At 42.4% G+C, this 14,192-nt stretch overlaps 1 protein-coding gene across 1 annotated transcript in view; it reads left to right on the top strand.

Moving 5' to 3' along the window:
* Window positions 1-14,192, top strand: part of SEZ6L (seizure related 6 homolog like) — a 193,078-nt gene that overhangs the window by 120,057 nt on the left and 58,829 nt on the right. The window contains 3 exon segments of the mRNA XM_081842598.1: window positions 1,640-1,832; window positions 11,624-11,809; window positions 11,923-12,088. Of these exon segments, the coding sequence (XP_081698724.1) occupies window positions 1,640-1,832; window positions 11,624-11,809; window positions 11,923-12,088 (545 nt within the window).

Below are 14,192 nucleotides of genomic sequence, written 5' to 3'. Positions count from 1 at the left end.
CTGTTACTTGTTTAGCACTTTAAAATGTAATCATCAGCACTTTGAACTGTGCTTGGAAGTGAACCAGGAGCCCCTGTAGCTCCTTAGAACGGAAGTCACATGGGACACTTTGGGGAATCCTACTAAAATTCTGGCAAATGGGTTTTGTAGCAGTTGAAGCTTCTGGACTGTTCTCAACAGCAGCCTCATACAGAATGCTTCATAACCGTGGTTCCCAAACTTTCTCAGAACACCACCCCCTTGGTTCCATGAACCCATCCCAGGGCCCTCCACCCTGCCCTATAAAAATACTATTCAGAACAAAAGTTTGCATGAGCCACTAAGAAAGGTCAGAACAAAATAACATTCAAAACAATTGAACATTTGTTCAAAATCCAATTAAAACTATTTAGTTTAATTAATTCATGAAAACAATGAACTTGTTCTGATGATACCAGCACACATGGAGAGGAGGAACTGGGGGTAAAAACATGTGAAACATGTGAAACCTCATATTAAAGAAAATTGCTTTGTGTATACCTTGTGTATACAAATGTGTATACTAAAGGAAATGCACACACAAATACCTATGAATTGTCAGGTGGAGAAACTGAGAGGAACAAATTCATCCATCCCCGGTTATTAAGCTATTCGTTTGAAAGGTTTATAGCCTATTATTCAATGATACCGTTACTTAAAAGTGAATGTTGTAAAAACAGCTAAATCAATAAAAACAGACAGCAAACCCATCAAGATATAAACAGAGATGGCACGGAAGGCTTCAAAACAATTAAAACCATTTTTTAAATTACTTAAAAAGGTAAAGGTAAAGGACCCCTGACAGTTAAGTCCAGTCGCAAATGACTCTGGGGTTGCGGTGCTCATCTCGCTTTACTGGCCGAGGGAGCCAACGTTTGTCCACAGACAGTTTTTCCGGGTCATGTGGCCAGCATGACTAAGCAGTGCACGGAAACGCTGTTTACCTTCCCGCCAGAACGCTACCTATTTATCTACTTGCACTTTGACGTGCTTTTGAACTGCTAGGTTGGCAGGAGTTGGGACCGAGCAATAGGAGCTCACCCCATCATGGAGATTTGAACCACTGACCTTCCGATCAGCAAGCCCTAGGCTCAGTGGTTTAGACCACAGTGCCACCCGCATCCCTACACAATTCAAATACGAAGGACAACTTTTCTAAAGTTTAGCATCCATTTAGTGAACCCATCATAGTAAAGGAATGAGATTGGCAGCTGTCGTCTCCTCATGGATTCCTTTGGGAAAACATTCTAGGAGAATATGTTTATGAAGGACAATTGTATGGAATTAAAAGTCATCAATGTTTTTTAATACTGTACTCCTGCTGCCTCCTCTCCTCATGTCTGTCTATTCCATTCCTTTCCCTTTCTTGCTTTGATCTCTTCCCTTTCTCTTTCTTATTTATTGTTGCTACTTTTTGTGCATTAGAAAATTAAAATTAGACCAAAATTACAAAAAATACATCAGTGCATAATGACATCTTTACTTGGTGCCATATGAGAGCAATGTCACTGCCTGTTGTGTGTGAGGGGGAGCATTCTGCAGGTTGGGAGATACCCAAGGGATGAACCTTCCCTCGATCCTGGGCATCTCATGGCACTCTTTCTCCTTCCCTGGGACACAGGTGAAAAGCGTCAACCTCTCCGAGGGGGAAGTGCTGTCTATCCGAGGCATGGATGATGACCAGCTGATAGTCCTGGCCAATCAGACACTCCTGGTGGAGGGCCAAGTCATACGCAGCCCCACCAATACCATCTCAGTCTTCTTCCGCACCTTCCAAGACGACGTGATTGGGACTTTCCAGCTGCATTATCAAGGTACAGGGGCTTTTTGTTAGGGACAGAACATCTTTCCTGTCCCAGGGGGGCTGCCAAGGTGAGGAGGAAGCCCTGGATTATGCAGCTACTGTGCATTTGGCAGGGGGGGTGTCACCAACCTTTTTGAACTATTGGGGCACATTTCACATTTTGAGAGGATGCTGAGGGCACCAGTCACGAAATGGCTGCCATGAGGGGGATGTTGCATAAAATCACAGTCTGCTGATTTTCCTCCCTTGGCTTACAAGGGGAAGTCAGATCTCTCCTACTGATCCCGATTGTGGAGATGCAGTTGTCAAACACACAAGAAGAGCCATGTTTTCATCAATGCCAACCCTAAAGCAAATTGTGGGCTGCCACCCTGTGCCTCCCCTTCATGGATCAGTGCCTTGCCGTGGCAAAGGGGCTTGAATAACTCAGAGAAGCTATGAGCTATGCCGTGCAGGGCCACCCAAGATGGACAGGTCATAGTGGAGAGTTTTGACCAAATGTGATCCACCTGGAGCAGGAACCAACAAGCCACTCCAGTATCCCTGCCAAGCAAACCCCATGGACAAAGACAACAGGCATATAAAAGTTATGACGCTGGAAGATGAGCCCCTCAGGTCGGAAGGCGTCCAACATGCTACTGAGGAAGAGTGGAGGACAAGTACAAGTAGATTCAGAGCTGATGAAGTGGCTGGGCCAAAGCCGAAAGGACGCTCAGTTGTGGATATGCCTGGAAGCAAAAGGAAAGTCCAATGCTGTAAAGAGATATGAAAGGAACATTTCGTACAAAGATTACGATAATATTTTTTTAAAAATAATATTTATTAAAGTTTCAACAATTACAGAAAGAAAAAATAAACATACCACATTAAACAAAAATAAAACAACACACCACAATATAAAAAAGAGGGGGGGGGACAACAACAGAGAAATAAAACCCATTAAACAAAAACAAAAACGCAAAAAGGAAAATGCATCAGATCTCCTCATTACCATTCTTTCATTAGCTTATTTCCTTGACCTCACACCTCCCTTTTTTGTATTCTAGGTCTATTATCTATTTCAGCAAATCCTTTCCCTCTTTTAAAATTTTTGTCCTGTAAATTGTCTTAATATAATGTAGCTTTACTTTTCCTCCTTTCACCAATTAACAGTCAGTTATTCCCAAATCCTTTATATCCTTCCTGCTAAAATCATATAATATTGTTCCAACATCCTTCTAACAGATATTAATTCTACAGTGTTTCTGTAAATAGTCTTTAAATTTCCTCCAATCTTCCTCCACCGACTCTTCTCCCTGGTCTCGGATTCTGCCAGTCATTTCCGCCAGTTCCATATAGTCCATCACCTTCATCTGCCATTCTTCCCGGGTGGGTAAATCTTGTGTCTTCCAATACTTTGCAATAAGTATTCTTGCTGCTGTTGTTGCATACATAAAGAAAGTTCTGTCCTTCTTTGGCACCAATTGGCCGACCATGCCCAGGAGAAAGGCCTCTGGTTTCTTCAGACAGGTATATTTAAATACCTTTTTCATTTCATTATAGATCATCTCCCAGAAGGTCTTAATCCTTGGGCACGTCCACCAAAGGTGAAAGAATGTACCTTCGGTCTCTTTACATTTCCAACATTTATTATCGGGCAGATGTTAGATTTTTGCAAGCTTGACTGGTGTCATGTACCACCTGTATATCATTTTCATTATATTCTCTCTTAAGGCATTACATGCCGTGAATTTCATACCTGTGGTCCATAACTGTTCCCAGTCAGCTATTATGTCCAACGTCTTGTGCCCATTTAATCATAACAGATTTCACCGTTTCATCCTGAGTATTCCATTTCAACAGCAAGTTGTACATTCTTGATAAGTTCTTAATTTTAGGATCTAGCAGTTCTGTTTCCAATTTTGATTTTTCCACCGACTCTTCTCCCTGGTCTCGGATTCTGCCAGTCATTTCCGCCAGTTCCATATAGTCCATCACCTTCATCTGCCATTCTTCCCGGGTGGGTAAATCTTGTGTCTTCCAATACTTTGCAATAAGTATTCTTGCTGCTGTTGTTGCATACATAAAGAAAGTTCTGTCCTTCTTTGGCACCAATTATCTTAATAATTTATCTTAATATATTATAACTTTACATTCTCACCTGTTAACAATCCATCTTTAAATACTCCTTTATAACATTACTGCTAAAACCACATAACTTCATTCCAACATCCTTCTAACATTCCTTAATTTTACAATATTTTTGTAAATAGTCTTTAAATTTCTTCCAGTCTTCTTCTACCGACTCTTCTCCCAGGTGTTGGATTCTGCCAGTCATTTCCGCCAGCTCCGTGTACTCCATCACCTTCATCTGCCATTCTTCCCGGGTGGGTAGATCTTGTGTCTTCCAATACTTTGCGATGAGTATTCTTGCTGCTGTTGTGGCATACATAAAAAAAGTTCTATCCTTTAAATTTCCTCCAATCTTCCTCCACCGACTCTTCTCCCTGGTCTCGGATTCTGCCAGTCATTTCCGCCAGTTCCATATAGTCCATCACCTTCATCTGCCATTCTTCCCTGGAAGCCAATATTTTGACCAAATTATATGCCTCCATTATCTGGTAATAATGAAGCCAATCTCGCACTCTATTTTTTAATTTTTCAAAACTCTGCAATTTTAGTCTGTCTCCCTCTTGTTCCAAAATTTCCCAATATTTCGGCCATTTGGCCACCTTGGGGTTTTATTTTCAAGCAAGTCCTTATATCTTATCCAAACATTAAACAGTGCTTTTCTGACAATATGGTTTTTAAACGTTTTATGTGCTTTGACCTTATCATACCACAAATATGCATGCCACCCAAAAACATTGCTGAAACCTTCTAAATCCAACACGTCAGTGTTCTCAAGAAGCATCCATTCTCTCAGCCAGCAAAATGCGGCTGATTCATAATAAAGTTTTAAGTCCGGCAGGGCAAATCCACCTCTTTTTTTAGCATCAGTTAATATCTTAAATTTTATTCGAGGCTTCTTGACCTGCCAGACAAATCTAGAAATATCTCTCTGCCACTTCTTGAAACACTCCATTTTATCCAAAATTTGCAATGTTTGAAACAAAAACAACATCCTTGGCAATACATTCATCTTTATCGCAGCAATTCGGCCTAGCAATGATAACTTCAAATTTGACCATATTTCTAAATCCTTTTTCTTTTCTTTTTTAAATAGATTTTTATTAAAATTTTAAAGGTTACATGAGTAATAAAAAAATAACAACAGAAAAACACCCAATTAAACCAAAAAAGCAAAACAATACATAAAAACAAGTCCCATCAAAGAAAAAAGATAAAAAAAGGAAAACAGACAAAAAATACAAAAAATGCATACAATCAAAAAAAAAGAACAAATCAAACTATTACATAACTTTCTTTCTTTAGCTTATTTCCTTGACCTCCTCACACCTCCCCTCTTTGTATTCTGGTTCAGTTAGATATTTCAGCAAATCCTTCATCTTTGTTTTTATCCTAATAATTTATCTTAGTATACTGTAATTTAACATTCTCTTCTTTCACCAATTAATCATCCATTTTTACTTTGTTTAATCTTATTTCTCATTAAAACTAATATATTTGAACTTAATCTCTTAAGACATTTCCCCTAGGGTCATAAAAATTTCATTCCACGATTTTTCCATCTCTCATTATTATTATTATTTTTTAATCTCCATATATACACTTTAAATTCCCAATTTTCTTCCACCGTCTCCCCTCCCCAGTCCCGGCCCCTGCCGTCAGTTCCATCAACCTCCCAGCATCCATCAACCTGGAGATCTTATATCCGAGGCTCTTAACTCTTCTTCACTTCCCTTCTGCCGATCTTCTTGATAATCTTTGGTGCTAAAAAGCAGATATCGGGGGAGCTCCAACCCAACGATGCTTATATTCCTTCTTGACAGGTCTGCCAGATTTCCATAGCTAAAGCTAGGGCCCATAAAGTATTCCGAATCTTGTTTCACAATTCTTCCAAGTCCAAAGGCCCCAAAAGCTCCCATCTCCTCCTGGCTCAAATTCATATTCCAAAAGTCATTTGATCCCTGCATAAGGAGATCTCTCCACCTTTCCTTTTCCAGATCAGGCCAGGCACCCATCTTCAAAAACTGGCTTCTCCTAATTACAATCATATAAGGCCTCAAGTTATAATCCTCCATTTGCCTCTTTAGGGTTAAGGCTCCCCCTTGTTTTGCTTTGTACTCAACAACAGCAACTTTCTCCTTCTCTAATTCATCAATTTGTTGAGTTAAGAAAGATTCCTGTGCCGGGTTCTTGTCGACTTCTATGCTGATGCCCACTTTTGTTCCCAAAATATCAATATTAGTAGCCATGACATCTATCTGTTTATGCAGCTTTCCCAACAGATAGATTGTCCTATTCAGTACAGACGCTACTTCTTCCTTTGCTGACATTCTTAAGATGTTCAAGGTCAGAACTAGTTTCTCACAGTCTTTATCTTAAGGCCAATTTCCCAGCTGCACTCTTGTAACAATGTCCCAAAACTCCCTCTAGAGGAAGACAGTCTCCATTTGTATCAATCCTTTCCAGCACAATTCCAAAAGTAAACTAGTAACAGTTTCCAGTTACCTTTTCTTCTTTTTAAGTGCAGAAGCAGACAATAGAAACAATGTCTTTCTTTTAAAGCTAGCTGTCAAATTTGTCCTGTTTACTGTCGATGGACTTTTTGCAGACCGTTCCCAGGTTCAGAGACGTGATGCTTCAATTTTTAATTTTTCACCTTCTCCTGCAAGTTCACTTGGTCAAAATTAATAGTTTCAATCAGTGGAGTTTTAATCCTTTATGTGAGACTTTCCAAAACCTTAGTTAACAACTACTTTGCTTCAGTCTATTTACTTGGACTTCCTGTTTGAACCTTCCCCGTACGGTGCCAAATTAAATTGTTTAAAAGCTCAATTTCCCATTCTACTCACGGGTTGTTGTTTAAAATCCAATTGTCCACAGGAAAAAAAGTCAGCGCTCTCTGACAGCAGCAATGCGGCTTCGCTCCGTGAAATAAGCGGTCGATTCAAAGCACCGCGCCTCTCACCCCACGTCGCTCCGGATTCCCGATACCGGGTCTCCCCGCGAGTAGGGGGGTGCAGAAGGTGCCAGCCAAATCCCAGGTTCACAGACTTCTTCCGTCTGTGATTTCTGAGGGTCTCCGCCTTCGCCGTGGTGGTCAGACCCTGTTTTTCACGGAGCCGGTTCCTCCCGATCAGAGGAGCTCCGCCATTGCCGAAGGCGTTACCCGGAAGTCATTTTCAGCCAGCAAAAAGCAGCTGATTCATAGTAAAGTTTAAGGTCTGGCAGGGCAAATCCACCTCTTTCTTTAGCATCAGTTAATATCTTAAATTTTATTCTAGGCTTCTTGCCCTGCCAGACAAATCTGGAAATGTCTCTCTGCCACTTCTTGAAACAATCCGTCTTTTTTTTCCCATATAATTTTTATTAATCAACATCAGCAAACAAGACAAAACAAAGTACATTAATTCCACCTCGTTTTCATAACTTATTTCTCTTTTGGACTTCCCTCAGCTGTTCCGTAAATCATCCATAGTCATAATTTTAATTACACATTTCTCAAATTTGTATTGACATTATTTATCTCTTTTTTTCTATTCCCTTTAGACAATACTTCTTACTTTTTTACACTGCTTCTTTAAATCCCTTAAGTGTCATCTGTCCTTCACTTAAACATTCCAGATATTCCACAAATTTCCCCCAGTCCTCGATGAACTTTTGGTCTCTTAAGTATCTAATCTTCCCTGTCAATTTATCTAGCTCTGCGTAATCTAACAATTTCATTCTCCACTCTTCCACGGTCGGTATTTCTTGCTGTTTCCATCTCTGGGCCAGTAACACTCTTGCAGCTGTGATTGCATATCGAAAGAATTTGCAGTCCTTCCTTTTTATCTCATTTCCTACTATTCCCAACAAAAAGACTTCTGGCTTCTTTATAAATGTGTATTTTAAAATCTTCTTTAACTCATTGTATATTTTCTCCCAGAAGTCTTTCACTTTCTTACATTCCCACCACATGTGATAGAAAGTACCCTCTTTATCCCTACATTTCCAACACCTATTGCATGTCTTGTACATTTTTGCCAGTTTTACCGGTGTCATATACCATCTATAAAACATCTTCATCATATTTTCTTTTAACGTCATACAAGCAGTGAATTTTAGACCCTCCTTCCATAGTTTCTCCCAGTCCTCAAATTGTATATTATGACCCACATCCCTGGCCCAGCTAATCATCACCGACTTAAATTCTTCATCTTCCAAATTCCAGTCTAACAACAGTTTATACATTTTAGATAAATTTTTACCATCATTATCTATAACCTCACTTTGAAATTTCGATTCCTTATCTGCAAAACCTCGTTCTTTACCATCTTTCTTAAACATCTCATTTGTTTGGAAGTAGTGCAGCCAATCATATACATGTTCTTTTACCTGCTCATACGGTTTTATTTTCCACTTTCCTCCTTCTTTAAATAACAATTGACCATATGTTATCCATTTACTTCTCATATTAGTTCTCTTTACACTCATGACTTCTAGAGGTGATAACCAACGTGGTGTTCTAGGTTCTAATAGGTTTTTATACCTGTCCCATACCTCAATTAAGGGACCCCGGAAGATGTGGTTCTCAAAGCCTTTATGGACTCTCTTTTTCTCATGCCATAAATAAGCATGCCATCCAAATCTATTGTCGAACCCCTCTAAATCCAACAATTCATTATTCTCTAGTTTAATCCACTCTTTCATCCAGCAAAGACATGATGCCTCATAATACAGTTTCAAATCTGGCAGGGCAAAGCCTCCTCTTTCTTTTATATGAAACAATCCGTCTTATCCATAATTTGCAATGTTTGAAACAAGAACAACATCCTTGGCGATACATTCATTTTTATCGCAGCAATTCGACCTAACAATGATAGCTTCAAATTTAACCATATTTCTAAGTCCTTTTTCACTTCCATCCAACATTTTTCATAGTTATCCTTAAATAGGTTCACATTCTTAGCAGTCATATTAACCCCTTGGTATTTCACTTTCTTAACCAGTGTTAATCCTGTCTCCTTCTGAAATCTCTCTCTCTCAGTCACTGTTAGATTTTTCTCTAAAACCTTAGTTTTGAACTTATTCAACTTAAAGCCCGCTACCTGGCCAAATTCTTGAATTAATTCCAATACTCTTTTGGTACTGGATTCTAGCTCCTGTAATGTCAAAACCAAATCATCAGCAAATGCTTTCAGTTTGTACTGTTTGGCTCCAACTTGTATACCTTTAACTGTTTGGTCCCTTCTAATCATATTTAAGAGCACCTCCAGGACCGATATAAAAAGCAATGGAGAGATTGGGCAACCTTGTCGTGTTCCTTTCTCTATCTTAAATGCTTCCGTCACTACGTTGTTCACAATTAATTTAGCCTTTTGTTCTAAATAAATTGCACCTATACCGTTTTCGAACCCTTGACCGACCCCCATCCCCTGTAGGTTTTTCTTCATAAAACTCCAAGAAATATTGTCAAAGGCTTTCTCCGCGTCCACAAAGATTACAATAATAAAAGACAAAAGTGGAAAGGACCTAACAGAAGCAGAAGACATCAAGAAGAGGTGGCAAGGAGGAGTTATACCAGAAAGATATGGATGTCTCTTATACCCCAGGTAGTGTGGCTGCTGACCTTGAGCCAGACATCCTGGAGAGTGAAGTCAAATGGGCCTTAGAAAGCACTGATAATAACAAGGCCAGTGTAAGTGATGATATTCCAGCTGAACTATTTAAAATTTTAAACGATGATGCTGTTAAGGTGCTACACTAAATATGCCAGCAAGTTTGGAAAACTCAGCAGTGGCCAGAGGATTGGAGAAGATCAGTCTACATCCCAATCCCAAAGAAGGGCAGTGCCAAAGAATGCTCCAACTACCGCACAATTGCACTCATTTCACACGCTAGCAAAGTTGTGCTTAAAATTCTACAAGGCAGGCTTAAGCAGTATGTGTACCGAGAACTCCCAGAAGTGCAAGCTGGATTTCGAAGGGGCAGAGCAACCAGAGACCAAATTGCAAACATGCGCTGGATTATGGAGAAAGCTAGAGAGTTCCAGAAAGACATCTACTTCTACTTCATTGACTATGCAAAAGCCTTTGACTGTGTTGACCACAGCAAACTATGGCAAGTTCTTAAAGAAATGGGAGTGCCTGATCACCTCATCTGTCTCCTGAGAAATCTCTATGTGGGACAAGAAGCTACAGTTAGAACTGGATATGGAACAACTGACTGGTTCAAAATTGGGAAAGGAGTACGGCAAGGCTGTATATTGTCTCCCTGCTTATTTAACTTATATGCAGAATTCATCATGCGAAAGGCTGGGCTGGATGAATCCCAAGCCGGAATTAAGATCACTGGAAGAAATATCAACAACCTCAGATATATAGATGACACAACCCTGATGGCAGAAAGTGAGGAGGAATTAAAGAACCTTTTAATGAGGGTGAAAGAGGAGAGCGCAAAATATGGTTTGAAGCTCAACATCAAAAAAATGAAGATCATGGCCACTGGTCCCATCACCTCCTGGCAAATAGAAGGGGAAGAAATAGAGGCAGTGAGAGATTTTACTTTCTTGGGCTCCATGATCACTGTAGATGGTGACAGCAGTCACGAAATTAAAAGACGCCTGCTCCTTGGGAGAAAGGCGATGGCAAGCCTACACAACATCTTAAAAAGTAGAGACATCACCTTGTCAACAAAGGTCCGTATAGTTAAAGCCATGGTTTTCCCGGTAGTGATGTATGGAAGTGAGAGCTGGACCATAAAGAAGGCTGATCGCCGAAGAATTGATGCTTTTGAATTATGGTGCTGGAGGAGACTCTTGAGAGTCCCATGGACTGCAAGAAGATCAAATGCATCCATTCTTAAGGAAATTAGTCCTGAGTGCTCACTGGAAGGACAGATCATGAAGCTGAGGCTCCAATACTTTGGACACCTCATGAGAAGCGAAGACTCCCTGGAAAAGACCCTGATGTTGGGAAAGATTGAGGGCACAAGGAGAAGGGGACGACAGAGGATGAGATGGTTGGATAGTGTTCCTGAAGCTACAAACATGAGTCTGACCAAACTGCGGGAGGCAGTGGAAGACAGGCGTTCCTGGCGTGCTCTGGTCCATGGAGTCACGAAGAATCAGACACGACTAAATGAATAAACAACAACAACACCCTGTGCCTACTTACCTGGGAGTAAGCCCCGTTAAACACAAAGAGACTTCCTTCTGATATAGACAGATAATTATTATAATAAGGCAACTTGCTCATAAAAGTGATCTAGGAAGGGCTGGACAATGGGCTCCATAGGATGGTGAATGCTTCTCTCTGTGAGGGAGCCTTCGCAGACCTGCTGAAAGAGGCGGTTATTAAAGCGCTTATTAGAAAAACCATCTTTGGACCTGGCCAATACGGCCAATTATTGCCCAGTCTCAAATCTTCCATTCTTGGGCAAGGTAATTGAGTGGGTGGTTGCTGAACAACTCCAAGCATGCCTGGAGGATACAGAACATTTGGATTCCTTCCAATTGGGGTGCTGGTCTGATCCAGAAGGCTCTGCTGTTCTTATGTTCTCTCTTGCCATTGGCCAGATGATATTCATGAGACAGGATCTCAACAACCACGGTCTTGCAAAACCCAGCAGCCTAGATATGCTACATCCCTTAGGGACATGGTAGGTGCTCCTCCAGGGCCTGATTGTAATCCCATCTGTTCACTTCCATTGCAGTATTTATGCTGAGCTGCAGCTTCCCACGGAGACCAGATTCTGGGGAAGTCACCATCATGGGCCTGCATCCTGGTGGCACAGCACGCTTCCACTGTCACCTGGGCTATGAGCTGGAAGGTCCAGAAGTTCTGACCTGCATTAATGCTTCCAAGCCGCACTGGAGCAGCCCAGAGCCCATCTGCTCAGGTATACAGAGCTGGGAGTGCAAGGATGTGGGCGCCTGGTGCAAGATGTCACTGTCTGATGATCACACACACACACACCCGTCTCTCTCTCTCCCCCCCCACCTGCATCTCTAGCACCCTGTGGAGGAACAGTGCACAACGCCATCATCGGACGCATCTTGGCCCCGACTCATTGGAGGAATCACACTGAGAGCATGCTGTGCACCTGGACCATCAGCACCCAGGGGGACCAGAAGCTCCACCTGCATTTTGAGAGGCTCCTGCTGGGAGACAAGCAAAGGTGAGGTCTCCTTACAGCTGCTGCTCCAGCTCAGTGAGTGCAGAGATCTCTGAATTGTGGCCCAGCTGGCATCTGCTGGGGAAGGAGGGGAAACACCTAAGATGTGCAAATCCACTGGGCCCCACTCCAGATCTGTCTGCAAAATTCTGCCCCCTCCCAATAATTCTGATGGATGAGTTATTCAGGGAAATTACCTTAACTGTTTATTTATTGACAACAAAAAGGTGCAAACATAGCAAAGAAAAGAAATCAAAGAATCAGCAATTGAACCACCAACCTTCTGGTTAACAGGCAGACACACTGAACGATTACGCCACAGGTCTGGGATGAGAAGAGAAAAGTAGGTTGGATTGTATTGGTGAAAATGTCTGACAAACAAACATGGTCTTCAAAATCGTCCCTGTGACAGAAGGGAAGGGAAGGCCGTTCACTCTCTTCCTTACATGACTGCCAGTCCTGGTAGCCTGGAAGCCACATGTTCAGAGCCCAGTTCTCCTCCCAACCCCAGAACAATCCTGCTGGAACCCCCAAGCCTCAAGGAGCAGCACCAATCGACAGAAGGCCTCCTGCAACACACAAGGCTGTTTAAGGAACTGACGCTTGTGTTTAAAGAAGCATTAGAAAATGCAGTCTGGTAATGGGCAATAAAGCAACTTTATGAGCTGTAGTGAAATCCAAGAGTAAAACATCTGTTTATGACTGCAGTAAACACATAGGTGGAGAGAGAGTTTCAGCTTGTATAATCCTTCTAAAATAATGGCTTCATGCAGGAGCAGGGGCAAGAGGAATGAGCAGGGTGGGACAATTCACCAAGAGGAAAATTATGGGATGGAGAGAGTCGCAAAAGGGCTCACAGAGAGTTGTTAATGGTAATCCCCTGCTCTTAGTTGTTGTTTTCTTAAAAAATGGAGGTGTGGAGGTGGGAGCTGAACCAAATGTGAACTAGAGAAACAGAGAGAGCATTGGACTGAACAGAGGAGACTGCTGTATACCAAGCCTGTCTATCAGGCCCACAAGCCCAAAATTGTCAACAGTGGCAGGCAGCAGCACCGCAGGGTTTCGGGAAGGGCTCTTGCACAACCACTCCTGGAGATGGCCAGGGATTGACCTGGGGACCCTCTGCTTGCAAGGCAGACACTCTGCCACTGAGCTATGATGCTTCCCCACACACGACATTGCTGCTTACTCTGCAACCCCCAGACTCTGTTGAGGTAGGTGATTAGCTGTGGGAGGAGCTTATCAGAGCTTGTAGGGCAGCGGCTGAAGAAGGAGCCAAAAGGGTTTTCTCCTGTGTGTGTTTCTTGTGGCTGATTAGCTGCTCTCCCTGTGCAAAGGTCAGAGGGGGCAGGGTTTCTGTTGAGGTAGGTGATTAGCTGTGGGAGGAGCTTATCAGAGCTTGTAGGGCAGCGGTGCGCGCAATTTGATCTATCTCTAGATTTAGGGGAGCTAGTCTCAAACGTTTGTTGGGGGATACCTAGGGTTTTTGGGGGGGGAGTTACTTGTCCTGTCTGCACGCTTCTTATGATGGAGGACCGCTGTAGCCAGCCCCAACAACACGTTCTCAAGATGGAGAGTGAGGGAACAGCTGCAGTCGCCTGCGGTTCCTGCACAATGTTTGCCATCTTGCCAAAGGTTGCAGGCAGCTTTACCTGCAGCAATTGCATGTTGATTGCCCTCTTAAAAGACAAAGTCCAGCAACTGGAGGAACGTGTGGCTACGCTCCAAAGAATTAGAGAGCTGGAGCTCTTCTTGGAAGCAACAGAGCACACCGTCTCCACCAAGGAGGAGACAGGGGACTCCCCTGAGAAGGAGGCTAGTTCACCAACACAGGAGCCAGATATATGGAGAAACGTGACTCAGAGAAGTAGGAGGCCCAGGGTTCGCTCTGATTGTTTAGAAATACACAATCGCTTTGAGGTCCTCTCCCCTAGCATGGAAGACGAAGAGCAGACTCCATTTGAGGATCTCTCCCTTGTTACAGTCGATCAGGTATATGAAGACGAGCAGCAAAGTCAGTCCTCAGGGAATGTGCAGGCGACCTTGGAACAGACAGATCACGGAAGAACCCCGACCAAACCTAAGAGGAGGCGTGTAGTGGTGATAG

The sequence above is a fragment of the Podarcis erhardii genome, assembly GCF_964252035.2.
Source record: "Podarcis erhardii genome assembly, chromosome: 15".
Classification (NCBI taxonomy): domain Eukaryota; kingdom Metazoa; phylum Chordata; class Lepidosauria; order Squamata; family Lacertidae; genus Podarcis; species Podarcis erhardii.
Note: the sequence above shows the minus strand (reverse complement) of the source record. Positions and strands in the feature narration are given on the sequence as shown.